At 37.3% G+C, this 23,416-nt stretch overlaps 3 protein-coding genes across 3 annotated transcripts; all 3 read left to right on the top strand.

The window, feature by feature from the left end:
• The first annotated feature begins 526 nt into the window (after positions 1-526).
• On the top strand, positions 527-3,128 carry crabp2b (cellular retinoic acid binding protein 2, b). Its single transcript, XM_043217265.1, has 4 exons — positions 527-953; positions 1,815-1,993; positions 2,249-2,365; positions 2,738-3,128. The coding sequence occupies exons 1-4, from the start codon at positions 860-862 to the stop codon at positions 2,786-2,788; spliced, it is 441 nt and encodes a 146-aa protein (XP_043073200.1). The 5' UTR covers positions 527-859; the 3' UTR covers positions 2,789-3,128.
• A 4,259-nt stretch (positions 3,129-7,387) lies between these two features.
• Positions 7,388-14,668, top strand: scamp3 (secretory carrier membrane protein 3). The gene is made up of 9 exons (XM_043218148.1): positions 7,388-7,864; positions 8,551-8,634; positions 8,960-9,067; positions 10,139-10,259; positions 10,659-10,787; positions 11,599-11,758; positions 12,373-12,474; positions 12,583-12,700; positions 13,410-14,668. The coding sequence occupies exons 1-9, from the start codon at positions 7,811-7,813 to the stop codon at positions 13,557-13,559; spliced, it is 1,026 nt and encodes a 341-aa protein (XP_043074083.1). The 5' UTR covers positions 7,388-7,810; the 3' UTR covers positions 13,560-14,668.
• Positions 14,669-16,330: 1,662 nt separating this feature from the next.
• rnf115b (ring finger protein 115b) lies at positions 16,331-22,892 on the top strand. Its single transcript, XM_043217247.1, has 9 exons — positions 16,331-16,438; positions 17,455-17,513; positions 17,667-17,739; positions 18,532-18,764; positions 19,392-19,460; positions 19,705-19,777; positions 19,954-20,047; positions 20,868-20,983; positions 21,866-22,892. The coding sequence occupies exons 1-9, from the start codon at positions 16,355-16,357 to the stop codon at positions 21,995-21,997; spliced, it is 933 nt and encodes a 310-aa protein (XP_043073182.1). The 5' UTR covers positions 16,331-16,354; the 3' UTR covers positions 21,998-22,892.
• Positions 22,893-23,416: the final 524 nt, after the last annotated feature.

Below are 23,416 nucleotides of genomic sequence, written 5' to 3'. Positions count from 1 at the left end.
AGTTTATTTTACATTTTAAAACTTTTTTCTTCATTTACCTCCTACTGTTTTACTATTATAAATATGATTTTTTTTTTTATACGTTATTTAAAAATAATGCATCGTTCCGGTCTCGACAAACAGCGGTTGTTTTAAATTTATTGGAAACATAAAGTCCCTCAAAACCGTAGGCGAGGTCTAAACGCAAATTCAAAGCCAGAGTCTTGTCAGGACACAGGCCCAGATGCAGCAGCCCTCAGCAAGACAGCCCAGATTGGAAGCTGTGATATGATTGACTGACAATGGCTGACTGTTGCGGTCCGAATACCAACAAAGCTCGGCATGAGATGTCTTTGTTGGCGTGTTTGTACGAGAGAAAGGGAGCTGGATAATATGGGGGTTTCCATGTTTTTTGCACGATTTTGGTTTTTAAACAAAAGCTCCTTGTATGGCAAAACCTAATGGAATGCTTTCGGATGACAGCTGAATGTAACTGCAGGTAACAACTGGAGTGACTCTCTGGAGCCGTGATGGACGAACAAGGAGACTAGTGGACTACTGCAAGTTGCTTTGGATAAAAGCGCCTGCTAAATGACAAATCGGGCGTATTAGGATGCAGTTAAAGGAATTATAGGACCCGATCGCTCAAGCCAAATGGTGGGGCAAACAGGGGTCTTTCCGAGGCTTTACTGGAAGCACATGGCGCGCGAGGAGCGGCCGCCCAATGAGACGCGGCACAGGCGCAAACGCCGCGGATTGGTCGAGGCGCACATTCACAGACTGACCTGAGAGAGAGAGAGAGAGAGAGAGAGAGAAAGAGCGCTGAACGCCGGCGGATGAGAGGAGAAGAGCGGTCCAGAACAACCGTTTATAAGGAAACATGGAGACGAACACGGAGCGAACGTTTGCTGACTTCTCTGGATCCTGGAAAATGAAAAGTTCCGAAAATTTCGAGGAACTTTTAAAAGCTCTCGGTGAGTTTCCAAGATTCGTCTTTATCATGGAAGTTGTATCTAAGATTATGTGGCTTTATGTATGGATATATGGCTTTGGTATTTTTTGTTAATTAAAATCAATTATTATGTTTAAAAAATCTCAAGGTGCTGCAACTTTTTTAGATTGAAAAAAAAAAAGTCTAATCAAAAAACAGAAAAAGGAAGTGTTTGCGTAATATGCATCTTGAATATGCATGTTTTGAATTAATACTCCCAATGAGCAACAAAGATATTTTGTTTTAAAATGAGACATTTTGATATCATCTGGCATAACCAAAAAAAAAAACCCTTGCATGAATGCATGTCAGTCTCACTGTTTATTTATTTATTTATAAAAAAGATATTTTATCCAGGTTAAACTGAGACTCTGTTCGACCATGAGCACAATCAATGGAAAGCTGCATGAAAAAAATGTTTTGCTTCGCTTCCTCATGGGATTGTGATTAGGCGCACCAGCCCTGATATGGGGCCCCTCGGACAGCCGTTTGGCTCTGCAGGCGCACCGTCCCTCGACCCCAATTATTCACTCAATGGGGAGTTCGCTTAGACCAAGTGCACAGTTGCCCCTAAACACAAAAAATAAACAAAAAGAATGAATCCGCTGCATTTAAAAGGTGTAGATTTCCCTGGTGTAAACATTAAGACTGCGGTACCTGATTTGATTGCTTAAATATGTGACCGCTATTTAGACAGTAAAACATTCCAGTGCAGATTGGACACGCTTGTTAATCACAGGAAATTGGGCGTAGGAAAAATGGCTTTGATTTCTAATAATGATAAATAGCCTTTTAAGCCTTCTTAGCACATTTGTGTGTGTGTGTGTGTGTGTGTGTTCTACAGGCGTAAACGTCTTTCTGAGGAAGATTGCAGTCGCTGCAGCTTCCAAACCGGCCGTAGAGATTGCGCAGCAGGGGGAAAGCCTCTCCATTCAGACCTCCACTAGTGTGCGGACCACTCATGTGTCCTTCACGGTGGGCGAGTCCTTCAACGAGGCTACAGTGGATGGACGCTCGTGCACAGTAATGCCACACGTCCATGTCTCTCTCTCTGTTAACGATTGCACTTTAGCATATTGCATAAGATTAAATATTTGCAAATACGATTATTTTAAAACGTATTATTATTTTCTAACGCTAAAATCTAACTTCATTCGATGAAGAAAGTTTCGCTTTTATTAATACGCGCAAACACAATGCATGTTTTCAACAAGCTCCATAAAGACATAATATCACACTTTTTATATCAATTTCCAACAAATTTTTTTTTTCCGTCAGAGTTTTCCAAAATGGGAGACAGACCGTAAAATCGCTTGTGAGCAGAAGCTGCAGAAGGGAGAGGGGCCGGAGACATCATGGACACGTGAACTGACCAATGATGGCCAGATGATTCTCGTAAGTGCATCGCTTATTTTGCATCACAAAAATAGACTGCTACTAGTCTACTCTAATGAGCATCTAACACCTTACATCCTCATTATTATTATCGAAGTCACACTGTTTCCATTTAAGCCACTTACAGTAAACAGGTCCCTCAGTGTGTGTGCTTTTTGTTGCTAATAGACATTTTGTAACTTTCATTTAGGTAAATTAGCGTCGCATGGCTGGAAACTGAAAAGAGCATTATTTGTAGTTAGAGAACAAGATCTAGTCGGATATGTGCATATGTAACATCTGTTGATACGTTTAAGCCCATCGGGTAAGGAACCTAAATTGTTTAAGCAGATAGCCGGTGGTTTCTAAACATTTCTGATGTTTATCTTCCAGACCATGAGAGCCGGAGATGTTGTCTGCACCCGTGTGTATGAACGAGACTGAAGGATCCTTAGATTTCAGTTCATTCTATTCTATTCCATCTCGACCATTTCCACAATGCGCTAAAATGCTGGCTTATCGTTGTACAAACAGCCAGTTCCTTCCACATTTTGTACGTTTGACATATGTTAAGTTTGATTGCCAGAGAAGGAGAAACGTTTGAAGAGTCAGAGTCAGTACTTGTATAAAGATGATAGTGGGTTTGCATTGTTGTTTTTTGTGTATTGGCTGAAAAGTGTATTTATTATTGTCGTTTGTGCATTTTATGTTTCAGTTTCATGTATATGGCACAATGTGGCTCATTAATCAAAAATGTTTTAGCATTAAACCTTTCTACTTATAATCTTGTGACTAATTCATTTTTATTTTCATGTCTGGACGTGGACATCTTTAGACACTAGCCTCGGTCGCAGTTCTACACTTATTTTCCGCCTCATTCCTGTTCTTCAAAGTCCTCTTTGTATCGGTTTTTGCTTTCTGTCATCTGATCCAACCACGTACACTCTCGAAACACTATAAATTTGTATTTCACAAATGTGCATCGGTTGTTGAATTATTTCCAGGCGAGGAGTAATGGGGGAGAGGTACGGAAAGAGTGAGCAAATGTTAGAAAAGAAAAATAATTTCATATTTTTCAAGGTTATATTCCCTCTGCTCTTTCTTCCATCTGTAACTAGTTACCGCATGAGGTCAGGGAGAACGCCTTTCATTTCTCTTTCTTTTTGTCTTTCCGCAGCCAGGTTCGTGATCCAAACTGTTACTTTATTCTAAATCTAGGGCAAAAGCTTCTGAAAGTTTAGTTAAATGTTATATATAAAAGATGTAAAAAGATGCTAATGATTTTTTTAAAAACTCTTCTCCCCTCCGTATCTTTCTTTTTTTCGAAGACTGCTGTGTTTTTCAGTCTACTGCCAATGATGAATTTTCCAGGTTCCAGACAACAGAGCTCACAGTGGACGTATTCAAGATTGCACATAATTTCAGTCTGCCGTGTTGCGTATGTGTTTTCTACAACTCTCAACGGCCCTGTTAGGAGTTTTAAACTCACGTAACCTGTGATGTCTTAAAAGTGTATGTGTGCTGAGGTACAGGGGTTGACATTAAGTTCACACACTTTTCTGGATTTTCGTTCATCTTCAGAACACTAATGAAGATCAAATGCAAGTTTTCTTACCCTGCATAGATAGCAAGTGGAGTTTTGGGCCCAAAAAGGTAGATTAAATTAGTCCGGTTAAACCGTAATCAGTGTTTCCTCTAGGATTTTTTTCAGCTGTGGCGGTAGGACTATGACCACGCCCAAGACAAATACGTTATCATATTAAATTAGTATTAATAAAAAAATATATGTACTGCAGAGGGGGGCACAGAAGAACACAAAAGTAGCTTATTTCCAGAAATTTAATGAGGTTCAGATTTGGTATGAGTGCAATTAATGCAATAAATTCATGTGGGGATTAATGTTTTAAATATAAATAAATATAAACTTATGAAATCTTTAACGAAGGTAGCGGAAACACTAGTTATGGGTATGAAGGTAAATAGTATTTGTGTGAAAAGGCAAAAATAACAGCTTTATTCAATGATTTCTCTCCTGGGATAGTGCTCTGTCATTATCAATATATAAAATAATGAACAACAGATGTAATTTTAACAATGTTCTTGCTACCTTTCTGGACCTTGAATGTGAAACATTTAAATGTGTGGGTTGTTTTGTTGTCTGTGGAGGGTCAGAAAACTCTTGGATTTCATCAAAAACATATTGCTTTGTGTTCAAAAGAGGTTTTGAATGACATGAGGGTGAGTCATTAATCCCAGAATTACTAACAGAAAAACGAACCCTTAAGATTCCACTGTAGCATAGAAAATAAAGGATACATCGCTTCACAGGAAAGGAGAAGGAAAATCAAGTGTTTTTGGCTCTGCATTATTATTAAATGTTGTTATTAATATACTATGAGGCTGTGTGTGAGAGAAAAAGCATTTAAGATGAGACCTCTACAATCTGTTAAGAGTCTAAACATATACATTTGGACTATATTTATTAGATACATAATTGTTTATGTATTTTGTATGTATTGAAACTTTGAAGTAAAATAAATGACAATATTTATTTGTTATATCGTTACTTGCATGACCCTGTTGTTACCTTTCTTTGAAGATATTCCAGGGCTTTTCAAATGAGTGATGATTGTCAGCTAAGTCCTCTTCAATGAATATCCTGTGCTTAGGAAATAGGGAGCAGTGAACACTGCACAGGGACCCTGTCGACCTCTTAACAATTATCTAGCAAAACCACCCAAAGCATCCTGACAACCACATATCCTAGACCTAGAAACAAAACCCTAACAACCACCATGCAAATGACATAGAAACCATTTATAACCTTAAATCAACGATCGTGCAACGACCTAGAGCCATCTTACATTCAACATACACAAGCCTAGCAACACCCCAGAAAGTCCTAAAAGCCCCCGACAAACCCAATAACAATTTCCTTACCTTCCATACAGAACTTCCCAGTATCCACCTAGCAATGCCCTAGCAACCACCTAATATCACCCTAGCAACCACCCTCGGCGCCATTCACCGTGGCGGCAAGTTGTTGCTAACGTTTTCTTCAGAAAATGCACATTTGCCCAGCATCAGTTATATTCGTTCCATCTGTCTGTCTGGGCTTCTCGGCTCACTTTTCAATTCCAAGCGAATGCCAAAATGCTTCGAGACACGGTTTCACATCTGCCGCGATCCCTGGCATGTTCACTGCGCACCTCGTTAACAAGATTAATATTACAAGCGCTCTAGAACAAGGTCATCAAGTCTTCGCCGTGTATTTAAGTCGGGCCTTGTGCGGTTTAAGCCTATTGTGGTGGTATGCACTAAACGAGACCCAGATCCTGGTTTCTCCTCTCCTTTAATTGAGACCATACTACTGAGAAACAGGGGCAAAACCCACAAGCCCACACGGTCCACTGAAGCTCCCTCCATCCCTGCTGGTTGCCTTGGCAACTCACCAGCGTAGACTTCATGTCAGCTCATTCCACAGGCGGTGATGTCATGGGGCCATGCATCGCTTGATTGGCTGAGGAATGTTGCGGTTTCAAAGGAAAGCAAAAGAAAGCACGGACACACCCACTTTGAGAAGAGAAAAGAAGTTTTAATGGAAAGATGATTTAGGGTATAAAGAGGGACAAACCTTCGCCACTTCAGCGTAACCTTCCACTGAACTCACAGATAAGGAACATATTGTTTCTCTATGAATGGTTCATTTGAGGTCCCATTCCTGTTTACCATTGCTGTCATGCTCACTGATTAATGTATTGCATTTGAAGTTGCACACCAAGATCAGAGCATATAAATAATGCGATCCAGGAGCCACGCTGTTTCAGAGTCAATTGGCGAAGTGTCTAGTTTCTTGGTTTCCATTCAGCATGTGAATTTTAATCCACATCTGGTCAAGACTAAAGTCAACGTGCTAAAATAATTGTATGTGGAGCACTTTGTATCCTAGCAGCAGCTGCAGAAACTTTATTATCTGAGAAAGCAACCAGGTCAAACTTTCAATAACATGAAGCGAAAATGTAAATCTAAGTTTTATGAAAGAGAACAAAGATCCGTGTGTTGCGCGTCTGGGGGGCAGTGGTATATTTGTGTGTTGTGAGGTATCATATGACTGACTTTCTGCACTCTTGTCACCCATGTGAACGCACATGACTAGGGAAATGCAAGCCTTCAGCCATCTTCCCTGTGTGACAACTTGCCCCGGAGGCCCTACCTATATTTTACAGAGGGAAATTACGTTGCTGCCTTGTTTTTCGAGGCAACAGGGACGCCTAGTGGTTGAATGAGGAAGAGGAACGGCGTGCGATTTTTAATTACATTTTCAGTGGTACCGCTTATCCGAGATAGATAGATAGATAGATAGATAGATAGATAGATAGATAGATAGATAGATAGATGGATAGATAGATAGATCTAAGTCTTTACAGATAGATAAATAAAGATAGATATCAGTTTAGATGGATAGATAGATAGATGGATAGATAGATAGATAGATAGATGGATAGAAAGATAGATTAAAGACCATTCAGTTGTTGAAATAATATAATACATTAAAATACTATTACATATATATATATATATATATATATATATATATATATATATATATATATATATATATATATATATATATATATATATATATAAACTATTTTAGTTTTTAGGAGAAACACGCCCCCCTTGCTTTTCACAAAATTCTCCCCTATAGAACTATAGAAAAAAAAAATCTCCCCTATCATGTGACATTATAGCGCTTTCTCATTGGCTCTTCTTTATCATGTGAAGCAACTTTTTCCTCAAAGCTTCATTTCTGCTGTGTTGCCATGTCCACTAAACATAAGGAATTATAGGTCTCCGTTATCCGCTTACAACTTAACAACTATTTTAATTCTATTATTTTACTGTGAACTATTTGTTTTTGTTTTTTTGTAAACGAAAATGATTTTTAAAAATGAATGGCTTGTTTAAATTTTTTTTTTTTTTTAAAAACGATATACTTGTTTTTATAGCGCAACCTGGCAACACCCTTGTCACGTGATATGAACACATTTCCTGTACACTATCGCTAACGTACACAACAGCGCTGTCAGAGTTAAACTGAAACAAAATCGTGTCGTTCGTCGGATATAACAAAGGAAAATAAATAAATAATATTACAATACCAAAGACGAAAATAAATCACTGTAATATAAGGACAGAACTTGCTAACGTTACTGACTTGACACGGACACCCGACGTCTCGTTGTAATGTTAGTTAGCTAGCTAGTTAGTTAGTGTTAACCGGTCGCGGCTTGATTTGTTTGCTTTACATTGACTTATTACGATCCGGTATTTACTAAACTGGATTGACTTTTGCCTGTAACTGTCCGCTGCACAACACTGTTCTGGTGTTTACCTTTTCGTCGCGGTTGATTTGAACCTCCTTTAGCATCTTGGCGAGATTTATTCTGCCGAACCAGTACCAAAATGTCAAAATACACCACTTTTGCTGATGCAGCTGATGATCATAATCCGTTTCAGGTAAAATGCTGTTCTCGTTTTTATAATTGCACATTGCAGAACTGTTTGAATTGTTGTTTTCTTTTTCGTGGCCTTATCTGTGAAGTGCTGCACCTCTTGTGATGCTGTCACAAGACTTGACAGTCATCAAAGGTCCCGCCGATTATATTAAGTTACGTGACTGTGATCCTACCGATCCCTGTCCTTAATATTCTAGTTTGTATTTGAACTGCTAGTTGTCGGTCACTTGTTGCTTTAAGTATAGCTAAATTAAAGGAATCAACTACAAGGAAATGAAAACACGGATTACATGAATTGGACTGCATGTATAAATACAGTTTGGACACACAGTTATTGTTTATTGTTATTATTTTGCACATTTTAAAGCATTAATTGGGTCATGAAAATGATCATATTATGTAGTGGCTGAAAAAGGCTAAACATAAATTCACTCGTGTTATTTAAATTTTTTTTACTTGCATTTTATCATCGCATTGTGTTGAAGGTTAACCATCTTATAGCAGATAAAGTGTCTGTTTTAAAAACAATAATATTAGTGGAAGAATGTAAGTTTAAAGCGCCAGTTCTTAGACCTTGAGCTTGGTTTAAAAATGTAACATTGGTGGTGGCATCAGCCTAGATATGTAATTTATTATCTATCACCTGCTAGAAATGATCTGAAAGGTTTGTTTTCCCTTTGTTTGCAGGATCCGTCAGTGACTCAGCACAGCAGCAACTCTGGCTATGCCACGCTGGACCTCTACAACCCATTTGACAACAACGCAACAGCGGTAAATACGTCCTTCCTTGTTGGTCTTGTGCAGGCCGTGTTTACGTAGCCTTTAATTATTAATGCATCACATGATGGAAATATAATGAATAATGAACTGTTTTTCATGTCAAATTCAGTTACCTCTGCTTTGCGAAAGAAAATTCTCCGAATCACCAGAAACAGCCGTCATCTGTGTTTTGTAATATTGAGTTGTGTTTTTGCTGATGTCGTTTAATTTGTTGTCGTACCATTCCTGCATCGTTATGATGGCTCATTTTTGCTTTTAAATTAGATTCTTATTAAGCTGAAATGAATTGTTTTACCCTTTGTTTTGGTTAATAAAGCCCCCGCCTCCGTACGAAGCCACGTGTCCTTCTGCGCCTCCTGCCCAAACGCCTCCCAGCAGGACCACACCCACCGAACCCAGGAATTATGGATCCTATGGAACACAGGTGCTGTTTAGAGTAACTGAATGTATTTGTTCACACAGGGCCACATTTTTACATTTGGTAGTTGGTAGGTTTTACTGCAACAGTTACAACACACAGTTGCCCCATCATCAAGCTAGTGTATGCAATACGACTTAAATTATAAAGCAGAATATTAATATTGTTCTGTTAGATCTAGATCTGTCACTACCATAATGCAATTCTACAGTGGTTACTGGACTGTTTTAATACTTACATATTGCGTGATGGTTATGTAATTTTTAGCTAAATGGAGTATGATTAAAGATTTATAAAATAATTAAAGATTTATGATGAACAATCTTAAAATTGTTTATTATTTTGTTTATAGGAATATCAGTACAGTAATAATAAAATTAAAAATGCACTACCATTCAGAAATTTGGGATCAATAACATTTTAAGTTTTTAAGTTTTAATTTTTTATTCGGCAAGGATGCATTCAATTGATCGCTTTTACAATGTCACAAAAGATTCATATTTCAAATAAATGTTTGGGAGTTTTTAAATTGTATTTTTTCAGTGAATCCTGGGGGAAAAAAATCACAGTTTCAACCAAAAATACTATGCAGTATCAGCAGTTGCAGCAACATTGATAATAATAAGAAATGTTTCTTGAGCAGCAAATCATAATTTTACAGTTTCTTAAGGGTCGTGAGACACTGAAGACTGGAGCGATGATGCTGAAATCTCAACTTTGCGTTGCAGGAATAAATTGCATTTTAAATATATTTAAAACATTGTTTTTAAATTGCAATAATATTAATGTTTTAAATAAATAGTGTTTTTAATCGAATAAATGCAGACTGGGTGACCCCACACTTTTAAACGATGGCATATTTGCTACCAATTAATAAACTAAAAGTTCATACTGCTATGTATGCACAGCTGATTTTTTTTGCTATAGTTTTGCTTCCGTTGAGTTGCAAACATTTAACCATAAATACATCTCATTCATTTAATACTGTGCTAAGATTCTTATTAAAGTGGCAGTAATAGAAAACACTTGCATGCGTTTCATAACTGTTAACTGCCTCTGCTTCTGTGTCTCTTGCAGTCTGCAGTGAATGCCACCACGGCAGATCTTTTGAGGAAGCAGGAGGAGCTAGAGAGAAAAGCAAAAGAGCTGGAGAGAAGAGAGAGAGAGCTGACTGCACATGCGCTTGGCTCTGGAGCCAGTGAGTGGAGCAATATCTAGATTTCTTGAGAGAAATGCATTTTGATTTCTGTGTTTCTGTGAAAGGAAGCAAAGTATTATGGTGATAAATATATAAAGGACAGTGATGCGGATGGATGGGCATTAAACAAGTGTATTTTGAGAACCGATGTGATTATTTAGGTGGACTAATTGTTAATCAGGGTTACAATGAAAGTGCAGAGATGGATGAGACTTGAATGAGAGAGGAGGGGACAAAGATATGGCGCGGTTCAAAAGATGACAGTGATGGATGGGTGGTATTTTCGAAGGAGTAAGATTTAGACCTTGGCGGTAATGAACAAGACATTAATGGAGTGATGCTAGCGGATGTGATTGATGAATGGGGAAATTAATCTCTTTCTGTGTCCCTCTCCCTCAGCTCGTCAGAATAATTGGCCTCCATTGCCCTCCTTCTGCCCGGTGGGACCTTGCTTCTATCAGGACATTAATGTGGAGATTAGCCAAAGCTTCCAGCGCATTGTCACCACCATGTACTACTACTGGATGTGTAAGTTTGCTCGGTTTAGTGTTTCTGTCGCAGGGTGTGGAAGGCTCTGCTTTGTATCTGCCCTCCATCATTTTTAGTAAATACTTTGGTAACACTTTAGAATAGGTAACACTATTAACTATGACTTTACCCTCAATAAATACTTTTAAGTTTAGTTATTGGGTGGGACTAGGGATGTAGAATTAGATCACGTAGGACGAGGCATTAATATGTGCTTAATAGCGCTAATAAATAGCTAATATTTTAGTAATATGCATGCTAATAAGCAACTAATTGGTGTAACCGTAAAATAAAGTGTTACCAATACTTTAATTTTGAATTAATCCTGCGTGCTTTCATCCCTTAAACTGAAATAGTTAGCCTCCCCTGTAGTGGTTGACCAACGCATTGGACTTATTTGGTCATTTTGAGCTGTTAATCTTCCAATAGCCTTTATTATATGTTAAATATATGTTTTAATATGTTAAAAATTGTCATCATTATTTTTTTAGTAAATAAGTAATTGTAAAAAAGTAAAATAAAAGCAGTAGTTGATCCAGAAGTCATTATATTAGGTCATTAAATCACAGATACTTTTGAAAAGACATGATGAGTAAATTATGACAGGATTTTCTATAGTTTTAGCAATTGTGCATATCATTCAATTGTGTCATGTATCAAATATCAGCAGTTGATCTCCTAGTATAGGCATATTGGTCAGTCACTACTTTAGTATCTTACTTGGCTTGCAATTGCTATTGTCCTGCAGTTTTTCCTTTGTAATTTTCTTTCTCTCTTTTTCTACCCACTTCTCTCGTCCTTTTTTTCCTAGTCACAGCATGCACTTTGTTCTTTAATCTCATCTCCTGTTTGGCTATGTTCTGTGTGGATCCCAATAATGGAGTTGGTTTCGGCCTTGCCATACTCTGGTTTCTCCTCTTCACCCCCTGCTCCTTTGTTTGTTGGTACAGGCCTGTGTACAAAGCCTTCAGGTACGTACCACTGTGGTCTCTTGCTGAGGGTGGGACACCTAAATTGTGTCATTTTTTTTAATAGCTTTAGCAAACCCATTTCTGCAACATTCAGATTTTAAGTGCATTTAAAGTAATAATCACCCAAAATTGATGCTAAATATGCTAAAAGTTTACTCACTCTCAGGCCATCCAAGATGTAGATGAGTTTCTGAATAGATTTGGGGAGATTAAATCACTTGCTCACCAATAGATCCTCCACAGTGAGTGCGTATAAAAACATCACAATAATCCACGGCACCCATTCACTGCAAGGGATGATTCAATGCTAAATTTCTCCAAATCTTTTCCTTCATCTGCATCTCGGATGGCCTGACGGTCAGCACATTGAATTAATAATTATTATTATAATTATTAATTGAACTAATCCTTTAAGAGCATTAAGTTTTGTTATTTCTGCTTATTACTGAAAAACTCATATCTTAGTATTAAACTTTGGCTTGTGGAAACTAATCATTAAAAAGTCTAATAGTCTGTTATACCATCATGTTAAAGTTTTTTTGACTAATTCACATGTCAACCAGTTGTTTACAAACATAATAAAAATGTCATTGGGCGCTTCCGTTTCTCAACAGGAGTGACAGTTCCTTCAACTTTTTTGCATTTTTCTTTATCTTCTTCACACAACTGGTGCTTTATGTTATGATGACTATCGGTATCCCTAGCTGGGGCTTCAGGTGAGCTTGACAAAACAGACACCTTTGTGACCCGTTTATTGTCATTCAGTGTCGTTCCATTCTTACAGACTCGGCCACTTGCTTAAATCTCTCTCATTTGTGTCACAGTGGGTGGATCGTGAGTTTAGCCGCTCTTAGCACAAACAAGGCAGTGGGTGTGATCATGATGATAAATGCTGTGCTCTTCACCGCTCAGGCAGCCATGGGAGTGGTGCTGCTCAAGAGGGTAAATCACATCACGCCAGCAGTCAAATTAGGGATATAATCTAAAGTATAAGTTGAAAACCATAGCAAACGTGAAACCGTGTCTTCTTCTTAAGTGGGTTTTTTTTACTGATACTGGCTTTTTCTAAAATAAGCAGACATCGAAAGAAAGTGCTCAAGAACTGACACTTTCCATTTGTCTCTTTGTGGTAAATTTCGTCTGCAGCAATGAAGATGCTACGTTGTTTGGCTTTTTAGCATGTAAATGTATGGCAATTGCTGAACGCCAGCTGCTTTTCCATATGTTTCCATATGTCCATACGGGGCACATCTGGGAGGCTGTTAATGGATTTTACAGTTAAAAAATGTACTTTTTATTAAGAAATAATTCTTCATTGCAGACTCTTTGCAGAAATATTTTTTTAATTGGCCTTTTTATGATCGATTTGACTGCTAATTAAAGGAAATTAAAGAAATGAAATGTTATTTAATTAATCAAAAGGGACCAAAAAAAAAAAACGGTTTCCATAAAATATGTTTTAAACATTAATAATAAGAAATTGCAGAAAGAGTTGCAATTGTAATAACACTTTTTAAAATTGTTATTTATTTTTTTTATTTTAAAAAAGCAGCATCTGAGATGATGAGACTTGAAAAAGCCAACCCTTTTCAAAAATAATATATGTAGAATTTCGATTCATAATACTTTTGTTTGCGTCTCCTCCCGTCAGGTTCATTCTATGTACAGGCAGACCGAAGCGAGCTTCGAGAAAGCCCAGGCTGAGTTTGCTACCGGTGTCCTTTCCAATCAGGCAGTGCGCCAGGCAGCCACCAATGCCACTGTTTCTGCCGCTCAAGGCGCCTTCACCGCACCCCGGTAGAGAGACCTGAATGAAAGAAAAGAAACGAGGTTAAAGAACCCGATTGCTTACACAGCCTTGAGTCAAAGTGACTTATTCTAGCACTGGCCGAGTTGAAAACCAACGCACTTAACCCTAGACTCCTCTAGCATGCACGTCAAGATACACAAGCTCATAATGATAATAAAACATTGGATTTCGTTTTGTATTTGTTGGTCTTGCTGAGCATTAGGCCATTAGTTCAGACATGCGAAAAGGATCTAGGTGTTGGTTGTTTTCAAATTGTGGCTTATATGAATGCTGTCTATAAGGATTTATGATCCACTAATACAATAGTCTTTCCATTTATCATGCTAGAAAAAGTCACTGTAATAATTTGTTAAGACCGTAAAAATACCTAATACCACAGGCTTTGGCTCACAATTCTTGTCTCTTTTACTTTTCTGAAGTTTGTAAGTGTAAGGTACAGCAGCCTTGCAGATTCAACAAAGATGTGCCACATTCTGCCTTTGCTTTTCCCTTGACTTCTTCCTCTGTGTAAATAGCTGTACTTGGCAAGGAAAGGGATCATTTCATTGCTCTAGAATGAAGGTTGCAACTTTGAAGTCTAACTTGCCAAATGTTTTTCTTAAAAAAAAAAAAAAGAAGAAGAGAGAAATCCCATATCGTATTTTAGAGATCCACGATCCTGTTTATTAGTCTGTTGGTGGATGGATCTCTTGCTTTGAACTTTATTTATGAAAAAGCATGTTTTGATGCGGCTTGAACTACTGTATGTACCTCTTTGCAGTTATACACGACTAATGTTTTATTTTCATGAGTTGAAACAGGTAGTTTGTGCTTTGAAAAGCTTTGGAATAGAAACTTCATACCTTGATATAAAACTCAAATTTTCTATCAAAATGTGGTAGCGGAGATCGGATGCGGTTATCAATGGCCAACGTATTGCTTTTGTGATTTGTAACCTTTTTTTTTTTTGTATTTTCAATCTAACGTTTTGTCTAACTCTATAGTATATGCCTAAATGGAAGTGTTACCTGATTGTTTTACTGTTATTGTATTGCTGCTGTATGTTCTTGTAACTGTCACTGTGTTGTTTGTTTTATTAAAAATTATGAATATGCATCTTATACTTTGCCTTAACTCTTTTTGTTTTGCAAGTTTTATTTTTTTTTTGCACTCTCAGATTCCAAGATTGATTGATTCCTGTTTAAAAAGCCAACAGCTGTAGAATACTTTGTAAATGTATGTTATATATATTTTTGTTATACAAATATCTTTGTGTATGTGTATGTGTATGTATATATATATATATATATATATATATATGTGTGTGTGTGTGTGTGTGTGTGTGTGTGTGTGTGTGTGTGTGTGTGTGTGTACATTCATACACACATTGGCACCCTTGGTAAATGAATCTGCATTTAAAAAAATTACAATAATCTAACTTTCCATTGGATAATAAGAATTTAAAATTGGGTGGAAATATCTTTTTTCTCAAATACACATTTTATTATTATATTATTATTGCCATCCCTAGAAATTCTCATGAGTAAAATATTTCTAAAGTATATTTCCATTGATATTCACACTTTTGAGCAGGGTGATTATGAATATAACATTTTCAGTATTGGCTTCCTGTTTCACATTAAAATATTAAGTAAAACAAAGCCCAAATTCCCTTAATTCTCAATTATGAGAAAAAATAAAAGAATATATTACTGATGTGCAACAAAAGATAATTGAGCTTCGCAATGAAATGTGTGCGAGAAAATATACAGCTGTATTTTGGATGTTTTGGGCTTATATTTCTGCCGGAGGTCCTGGACATCTTGTCTGTGACTGAATTTGTTAGAAATCTTATAATGGGCCATGTTTGGATCTTCCAACTATACATTAATCCAAATACAAACCTCAAAAAATGGGTCACTGAGCACAGAACCAAGCTTCTGCTATGGCCGTTCCAATCCTCTGACCTAAACCCTATAGAAAAAGATGACGAGAAGAAACACCGTCATGGAGCTGGGAATCTAAAGGGTCTGGAGCACAGACTGTAAAAAACAGGTCTGGAGTGATTCTGGGTGAAGGAATGATCTCTGAACTCCTGTCAGATGTGCTCTAACCTAGGCAGGCATTATAGGAAAACAAGCACTGAATAAAAGAGTGTTGTTAATTCTTGCGCCTGTGTGCGAAAAACACTTCTCATAACGATATTTTCACCCATTTTAAATTTATCCAATGAAAAGTTAGATTTTTGTTGTGATTTAAAAAAAAAAAAATCTAAACGATTCACAATGAATGATTAATTTTCATCACATACCAAAGTGCCCATGACTATATATATATATATATATATATATATATATATATATATATATATATATATATATATATATATATATATATATATATATATATATATATATATAGTCATTTTGACTATGACTATATATATATAAAAATATGATTTTTGATTTTTTTTTAATAAACTGAGGTATCTGTTTTTTGCAAGTAAACTCTTCATATATATATATATATATATATATATATATATATATATATATATATATATATATATATATATATATATATATATATATATATAAATGCTTAAAAATATTCCCTATGTTCTCCCAGGAAATTATTATAAATAGTGCGATGTTTTAAATTCATTTGTCGAATCAATAAAGCTTTAACGAGTAAAACTCGTGGATGTCGGTGGCCTGATCAAACGCACGCGTCTCCTTGTCAACCGACGCTCCTTTCCGAGCGCGGCGCGTAACGTCACGTTCCACAGGAGCTATTAAAGAGTGAAGATGGCGGAGGCCGCCGCTGCTGCCGCTCCACGACAGCGGTTCTTCTGCCACTGCTGTCGAGGAGAAATCGACCCCAAGATGCCGGTAAGCACACGGCAACTCTCAGTTAATGAAAATCCGTGCGTTGTGTGCGCTTGCCCCGAGAAACGCCTCGACGCAACTTTTTTTTCTTCTTCTTCTAACTTATAATAGTAGCGCTAACTGACGGTGTTCTATATGCAAGTAGCGTTCGTATGAGTTCACAAGCTTCGGCGTAGGACCACGGCGATGCGGTTCACGTAACCAAACGTTTTTTAGTAGTGTGTGATGAGTGCCATGGTTGCGAGGAATTCAGTATCCAAGTTTGGGAGTTACACTGAGGCCAAATTTAGCACAGCCTCGACCGTCTGCAGCCCTGTAGAAGCAGAAATACGCAGGCAGTGCATTGATTGACAGGTGTGCAGGTCCTGGACAGGTTGCCTGACATTAGGGTGGATGCTTGCATGTCACAAAATAATGAATGAATTAAAAAAAGGCGTTTTAATGCAATGTTTAGTAGCTTTTTGTAGTCAGGATTATAATAACTTAAGTAAAGATGTTATATAAATCCGCTGGTTTACTGTTAGCTGTGAAATAAAGTATAATTCAACCTTATTTGGAGCCTAAAATGTTTAATGCGACTATTGATGAGGAATGTGTGAAGCTTGAATACTATCAGTCTTTAATTGCAGAATATACTTGCAAGTATATATAGTATACTAAAGCATGCTTGCAGTTGTTCACTTTAGCACGATCAAATATACTGCTTGTGCATAATTGAAGCGCACGCAGTACAAAATTAATTGTTGCAATTTAGCAGACTTAAAGTATAACAGTTTATTACATTAAAAGTACAATTGCAGGGCAGTGAAAAATGTAATTGCATTTGTAGTAAGCATGTATTAAATGTATTTCAAATACATTAAATTATTTATTGTTTTTAGGGCAAACGCATGACAAGCCTAAAACGTCAGAATTTAGAAGCAGTTAGTTTAGGACTGATCTGACAGACGGCAGCCTAGAAAACATCATGGATAAACATTTTACATCTAATTGCATTTTAATAGTTTGTGTTTGAACAGGAATACGTTTGTCCCAGATGTGAATCTGGCTTCATTGAAGAGGTGTCAGAGAACTCAAAGTAAGTTTTATGCCAGAAACTAAGCAATCAAGACCAGAATGTTTTTTATAAGTGCATGTATTCCATACTTGTCTGTTTACTGAACGTGGGAGATATATATTTTGTGATTATGGTGTTTGTCGTTTACAATGAGTAAAACATTAGTCTCATTAGTCTTCTTCAGAGTCGAGATGGTGCTGGCGAAGCTGCTGTCGGTGGAGATGACATGACTTCACAGTTCGCAGAGGTAGGCTATATTTTCAGATCATTTGAGCACCATATACGTGAAAAATTGTTGGCCCATTTTTTTGCATGTTTGTCAAACTTGTTTTAGATCAAACGAATATAAATACTATTCAAGCACAGGTATACACAATAAACATGGGAAAAAAAGTCCAAACCCCTAAAAAAATGTGAAAAAGTGATTGCCCCCAAAATCTAATAACTGGTTGGGCCACCCTTAACAAGTCCCAAAGCTTTAGAAATTGTTGTAATTCAGGCACATTGGAGGGTTCGAGCATGGACCGCCTTCACGCCACAGCATCTCAATAAGATTCAGGCCATTATTTTGACTAGGCCAAGGATGAGTCGTCTTGCGGTCATTTTGGTCGGCTGGCCACTCCTGGGAAGGTTCACCACTTTTTCATCTTTACGCCATTGGTGGCCCTCACTTTGGTTTGCTGGAGTCCCAAAGCTTTAGAAATGGCTTTATAACCTTTTCCAGACTGTTAGCTCTCAGTTGCTTGCTTTCTATATATTCTCTTGCTGTACTTTGATGCCACAAAATGTTTTTGGGAAAAAAATGCTGCATTAACACAGCAATAAAATGAATTAATAAAATTAGAAAATAATAATAAAACTAAAATGACAGGAGCACATAACAGAAAAAAACACAAATTTAAATGAAATATTAAAAAATATAATATGCTAAAATAACTAGCTGTATTTCTACTTTAAAATTTGTAAATGATTTCTCGAAGGGGGGGTCAGTCATGGTTTTGTTTTTCCATGAGCCTTTTGTCTTTTCCTTTTTCATTAGCTGTGGCAGCTGCTCTTCATGGAACATTCAGCGCTCCTCTCCGAGCCCACCATCACAGACGCGCTCCGCAGCCGCTCAGGGGTCGAGGCAGCAGTTGGTGATCCTGCCCCTGGGACAGCGGGACCCGGAGCGTCCGTGGAGGCGTCGTCAGACTGTGCAGAGCCTGTTCTCCTCCCTCAACAAAACCGCCAGCAGAGAAACTCTAGACCGGCTCAGGGACAGGCTGTGGAGGGGTGTGTACGGCCACTTGTTACAGCTGCTTTCTTCTAGGAGCTGTGAATGGAATATCTGTATTTAAACTTTACCATTCAGTTCCAACGGTTTATTCATAAACATCATTTTTTTCTTTTACTGAGAGAATCTGTTGACCGCTTACGTTTTTTACTCTCATAATATATTTAGTCTATTCGTGTGTTTTTTTACTTTGCACTGGGATTTGACTTGACAAATATTAATTATTTTTAATAATACAATTTAGGACGTTATCCTACTATACAAAAAAATAATAATAATAAAAAATGAGGCTGAACTATTTTTAACTCCTCGAAAATACAATGAGAAATGAGACTAAAATATTCATTGAAATGTTTTAATTATATCAGTCGGGGAATCAACACATTTTGACCAATGAATTTTTTTAACATTTAAAAAATAATACTTTTATACGTACAAATGCTTGTAATACATATGTTGCTAACTGTGGTTGCTATAGGTGCTGCTCAGTGATACTGTCGGGTGAAACACAGCTACTGACCAATCAGAATCAAGAAATGGAACTATCCATTTTTCTTTTGTGGAATTTCTTCCTTTATTTTTTTAATGATTAATGCAACATTGCTGTCTTTGTCTCTTTAATTAAGGATTGTCCAGCAATTCCTGGCTGGTCTGTTTTCTAATTCTGACGGTGCAGGATCCCAAACCTCCTCGTGGTATGTTTTGTGATTTACTGTCATTCTTTTAAGTACAACGTGTTCCTGAAATAACATTCCTGTTTAATCGATCAATTAAACAATATTCATATCAACCCAACAACAACTTGTTTGACAGGAATGTTGTTCCAGAACCAACAAAAGAGTTCAGTGTGTCCTTTTTCGCTACAAATTTATTCATTTGCATACGTCAAGACAATATCGACTGATCCATCCAATGATTTATCAATAACCCGTCCTCCAGGTCTAGCGTGCTGCACTCAAACCCTGAGGATTATGCTTGGGGACAAGGAGGTCTGGACGTGGTCATCACACAGGTGAGTCACCGTGACATCATCTGATATGACTCATGTCTTTTTGCCTCATTGGTCTTCGCAGCATCTTGCCTGTTGGCACTCAAATTTGTTTCCAGGCTCGAGTCAAGCACAAAATAGAATTAAAGCATAGATGCGTCCTGCTCGTCAATCGCTGCAGATTTTCTTTTCTCTTCCAGTTGCTCGGTCAGTCTGAAAACACCGGGCCCCCTCCTGCTGAGAAGGAAATAATCTCATCTCTCCCCACCGTTAGCATCTCCTCAGAACAGGCTGGTGAGTTCCCATAATCCTCTGAGTCACCATGCACACTTCATTTTAAGTGCTATAAAACAAAACAAGGCTGTTCACATATTTCTGGTCACCTCTGGGAAGTGTTTTTCTTGCTTTCCTGGCAGACTATTGTATTGAGTATGCAGAGGGTGAGCTGGAAAGCGTTAAAACATGATGAATATATACGATTCTGACAGCAGTGCATTGTGTGGAAGCCATATTTATATCAAATGTTTGCAGAGACTCACATTTTTTCCCTTGTGTTATTTATTGCTAAGCTACAAATTCATTCAGATGCATTTTTTTTTTTTTTAAGCGATAGTCACCCATGTATTTAAACAACCTCACGTCGATACAAACCTGTATGGCTTTTATCTGTTCCGTGGAACATAAATGAAGATATTATAAAGAATGTTGATAACCAAACATTTTCAGTTCCCATTAACTTTTATATGCAATTACAATAGAACTCGGTGGGCGCAAAAACTGTTTGGCAACCAACAAGTATCTTCTTTTGTGTTGAACAGAATGAAGAAAGTTCTACAAGTTGCAACAGCATTCACTTAGAAATTTCTAACTAAATGAACAAACTGATTTGTAGCTCATGCCTAATAATATGGGCGTGTATGAATCTCTGGTAATATTTGATAGGAGTATGGCACTAAGACAATGCACCCATTTTTAAATCACACAGATCCATCCATTTATTGGGTGCGCTGTGCCTTTAATTTCCAGCTTTGTATTTCACAGTACAAGCAGCACGTGACAATCTCTCTCTCCATTTTTCTTGCGCACGTTTTTTCCCTCTGTCTCTCTCTCACAGCATGCCGACTGGAATGCCCTGTGTGTAGAGAAGAGTACTCTGAAGGAGAATCTGTCCGACAGCTGCCCTGTCTGCACTACTTTCACAGCAACTGTATTGTACCCTGGCTACAAATGGTACGAGTCTCATAAAATGACCTTCTAGACCCACGTTTTTTTAACAGAAAAAAGCTTAATTTAGTGCCTCTTGTCGTAAATGGTGGCAGCCCGGTCATTTATATTCCTTGGTTTTACCATATTTAACTCGCAGGCAAAATGTTTTGAAGGACCTCTACTGGACAGAGGAAAAACAGCCTTACTCTACTGCGCTAATTAAAGCCCGTAGAGCTGGTCAGTTGTGATGTCAATTTGTGGGCCAAGCCAAAGACCAATTTACCCCTGGGAATTTCCAGTGGATTTTTTAAATGTCAGTTTTCAGATTTATGAGCACAATAAACTTGTGGTTAACATTACTTGAACAGACTTTACTGTCTTCTCTTTACAACATTTCATACAGTCACAGTCATACTGCAAACATGAATTTGAAGTGGCAGGTTTGAAACGTGTTAATGATATTTGAAAACCATGTCATGTAAAACTAACTAAAATAACCTACACTAGCATTCAAAAGTTTTGGACTGGTAAGGTTTTTTTTATGCTTTTGGAAAAAAATGATTCCAGTCTAAAAAAAATAACGTCTTTAACTTTTAACGTATGTTAAAATGTATTACATTTAAAACAGTTGTGCTGCTTAATATGTTCATCTTTTCAGGATCCTTTGATGAATAGAAAATTAAAAAGAACAGCATTTACCTGTAATTTGATTAATCACATTATAAATATCTTTACAGTAATGTATGAACTATTTAATGCTCTGTTGGCTGAATAAAAGTTTCTTTCAAAAAAAAATTTCTTTCAAAAAAAAAAATCATAGATGCCAAAAACTTTTGAATAGAAGTGTACATTAATTAATAAGACAGTTACTGTTCTGTCCTCATTGGTACTGTTTTATGTTAATAGCACGACACCTGCCCTGTCTGCCGGAAAAGTCTGGATGGTGAAGACCAGGGTTTCCAGCCACAGACGGGACCTCCAGGGGCAATTCCCTCACCGACGAATGTAGAGGAGCGTAGCACATTTGAGACTCTTTAGCCTCCTTTTCCTTCACTATTCTGATCAATCCAGGACAGAGAGAGTGCTTCGCAGAGCCCCTAAACAGAGTGCCTTCTATTTCAAAAGACATTTCAGCTGAGGCTCTTTCAGCCAGCATCTGTCCCATTACCATTTATATCCATTAATTGTGTTTCTGCGAAGTACAGTTGTGCCCAAAATCCTACCAATGATGTTTACAGTCCAACCCGAACTTACATATTTCAACTAACACAACACGTGGAACAAACGCGGTCTCCGAGGTGGGCCGCGGGCCTGGAGCTCATGAGCTCTGAGATAGATGATACAGATGTCTCAGGGGATACAGTTCAAGTTTCATGTGCATATTTAATGGCATGGCACACGTTTACCCTATAGCTTCTTCAAAGCTTTTGTTTTATTACCTCACGACGAAGTGAGCACACGGTTCACTTTCCCTTACCTGTCAGTGGATGACATCTGCTCCGCACATGCCTTCACTCTTATAAGGGCGTCATAGAAACGCAAAGATTTAGATGCTTGCTCAAGTTTTGCACTGTGAGGCGTTTCGTCTATTGTACTGTACATGTTTTGGGTTGATAGTTTGCACTGGTGTTTTCTGTTTGACATTGCTATTTTATGAGTTCTTGTGGATAGACAGAAAAAGAAACATGTTTATTGTGTTTTAAAGCCGTTTAGATTTCTTTTTGGTGCTTTTTTTTGTGCTAATCATCAGGGATCCTTGACTGCTCCATAGTTTAATATTGAAAAACAGTCCCACTCATAATTTGACATTACAATATGACATTATAGCACACAGATAAAAGGTAAAATGTTTACAAGAAAAAAAATACCTTTACCTACAGGCCAACCTGTTACATATTGCACTCTCAAACTAATAAATATTTAAGAGAAGAAAGTGTGAAGTACATGGGGATTTCAACAATGATGTAGACAAAACTTTATTTTACATGACATTTATTAAACTATCTTTAATTTCAAAATGACCAAAGGCTTTATTTAAGCCTTGTGTGGGATTAAACAAGTTAGATTATGATTGATTGCCATTTATTTGTAAGGATAATCAGAGAATAATCAGTTTACACAAAATATTAAATCACCACAACAATGGCAAAAATCAGCATATTAAAATGATTTCTGAAGGATTACGCGACACTGAAGACTGGTGTAATGGCTTCCTAAAAACCTAGCTTTGCATCACAAGAATAAATTACATTTAAAATGATATTAAAACAGTTGTAACAATACTACTTTTACAGGATTTTTACAACGTACAAGTTATAACGCAAGGTTTGCATACTGTGAGTGGTAGATTTGTCACGTATTGTTTCCAATGACATCTGTCGTTATAATTTTTTGTATGATAAAGGAAGCTGGTCAATGCCCAGCTTCCTAATTAATATTGTCATTAATGTGCAACAC

This window comes from Puntigrus tetrazona, chromosome 19, assembly GCF_018831695.1.
Source record: "Puntigrus tetrazona isolate hp1 chromosome 19, ASM1883169v1, whole genome shotgun sequence".
NCBI classification, from domain to species: Eukaryota; Metazoa; Chordata; class Actinopteri; order Cypriniformes; family Cyprinidae; genus Puntigrus; species Puntigrus tetrazona.
Note: the sequence above shows the minus strand (reverse complement) of the source record. Positions and strands in the feature narration are given on the sequence as shown.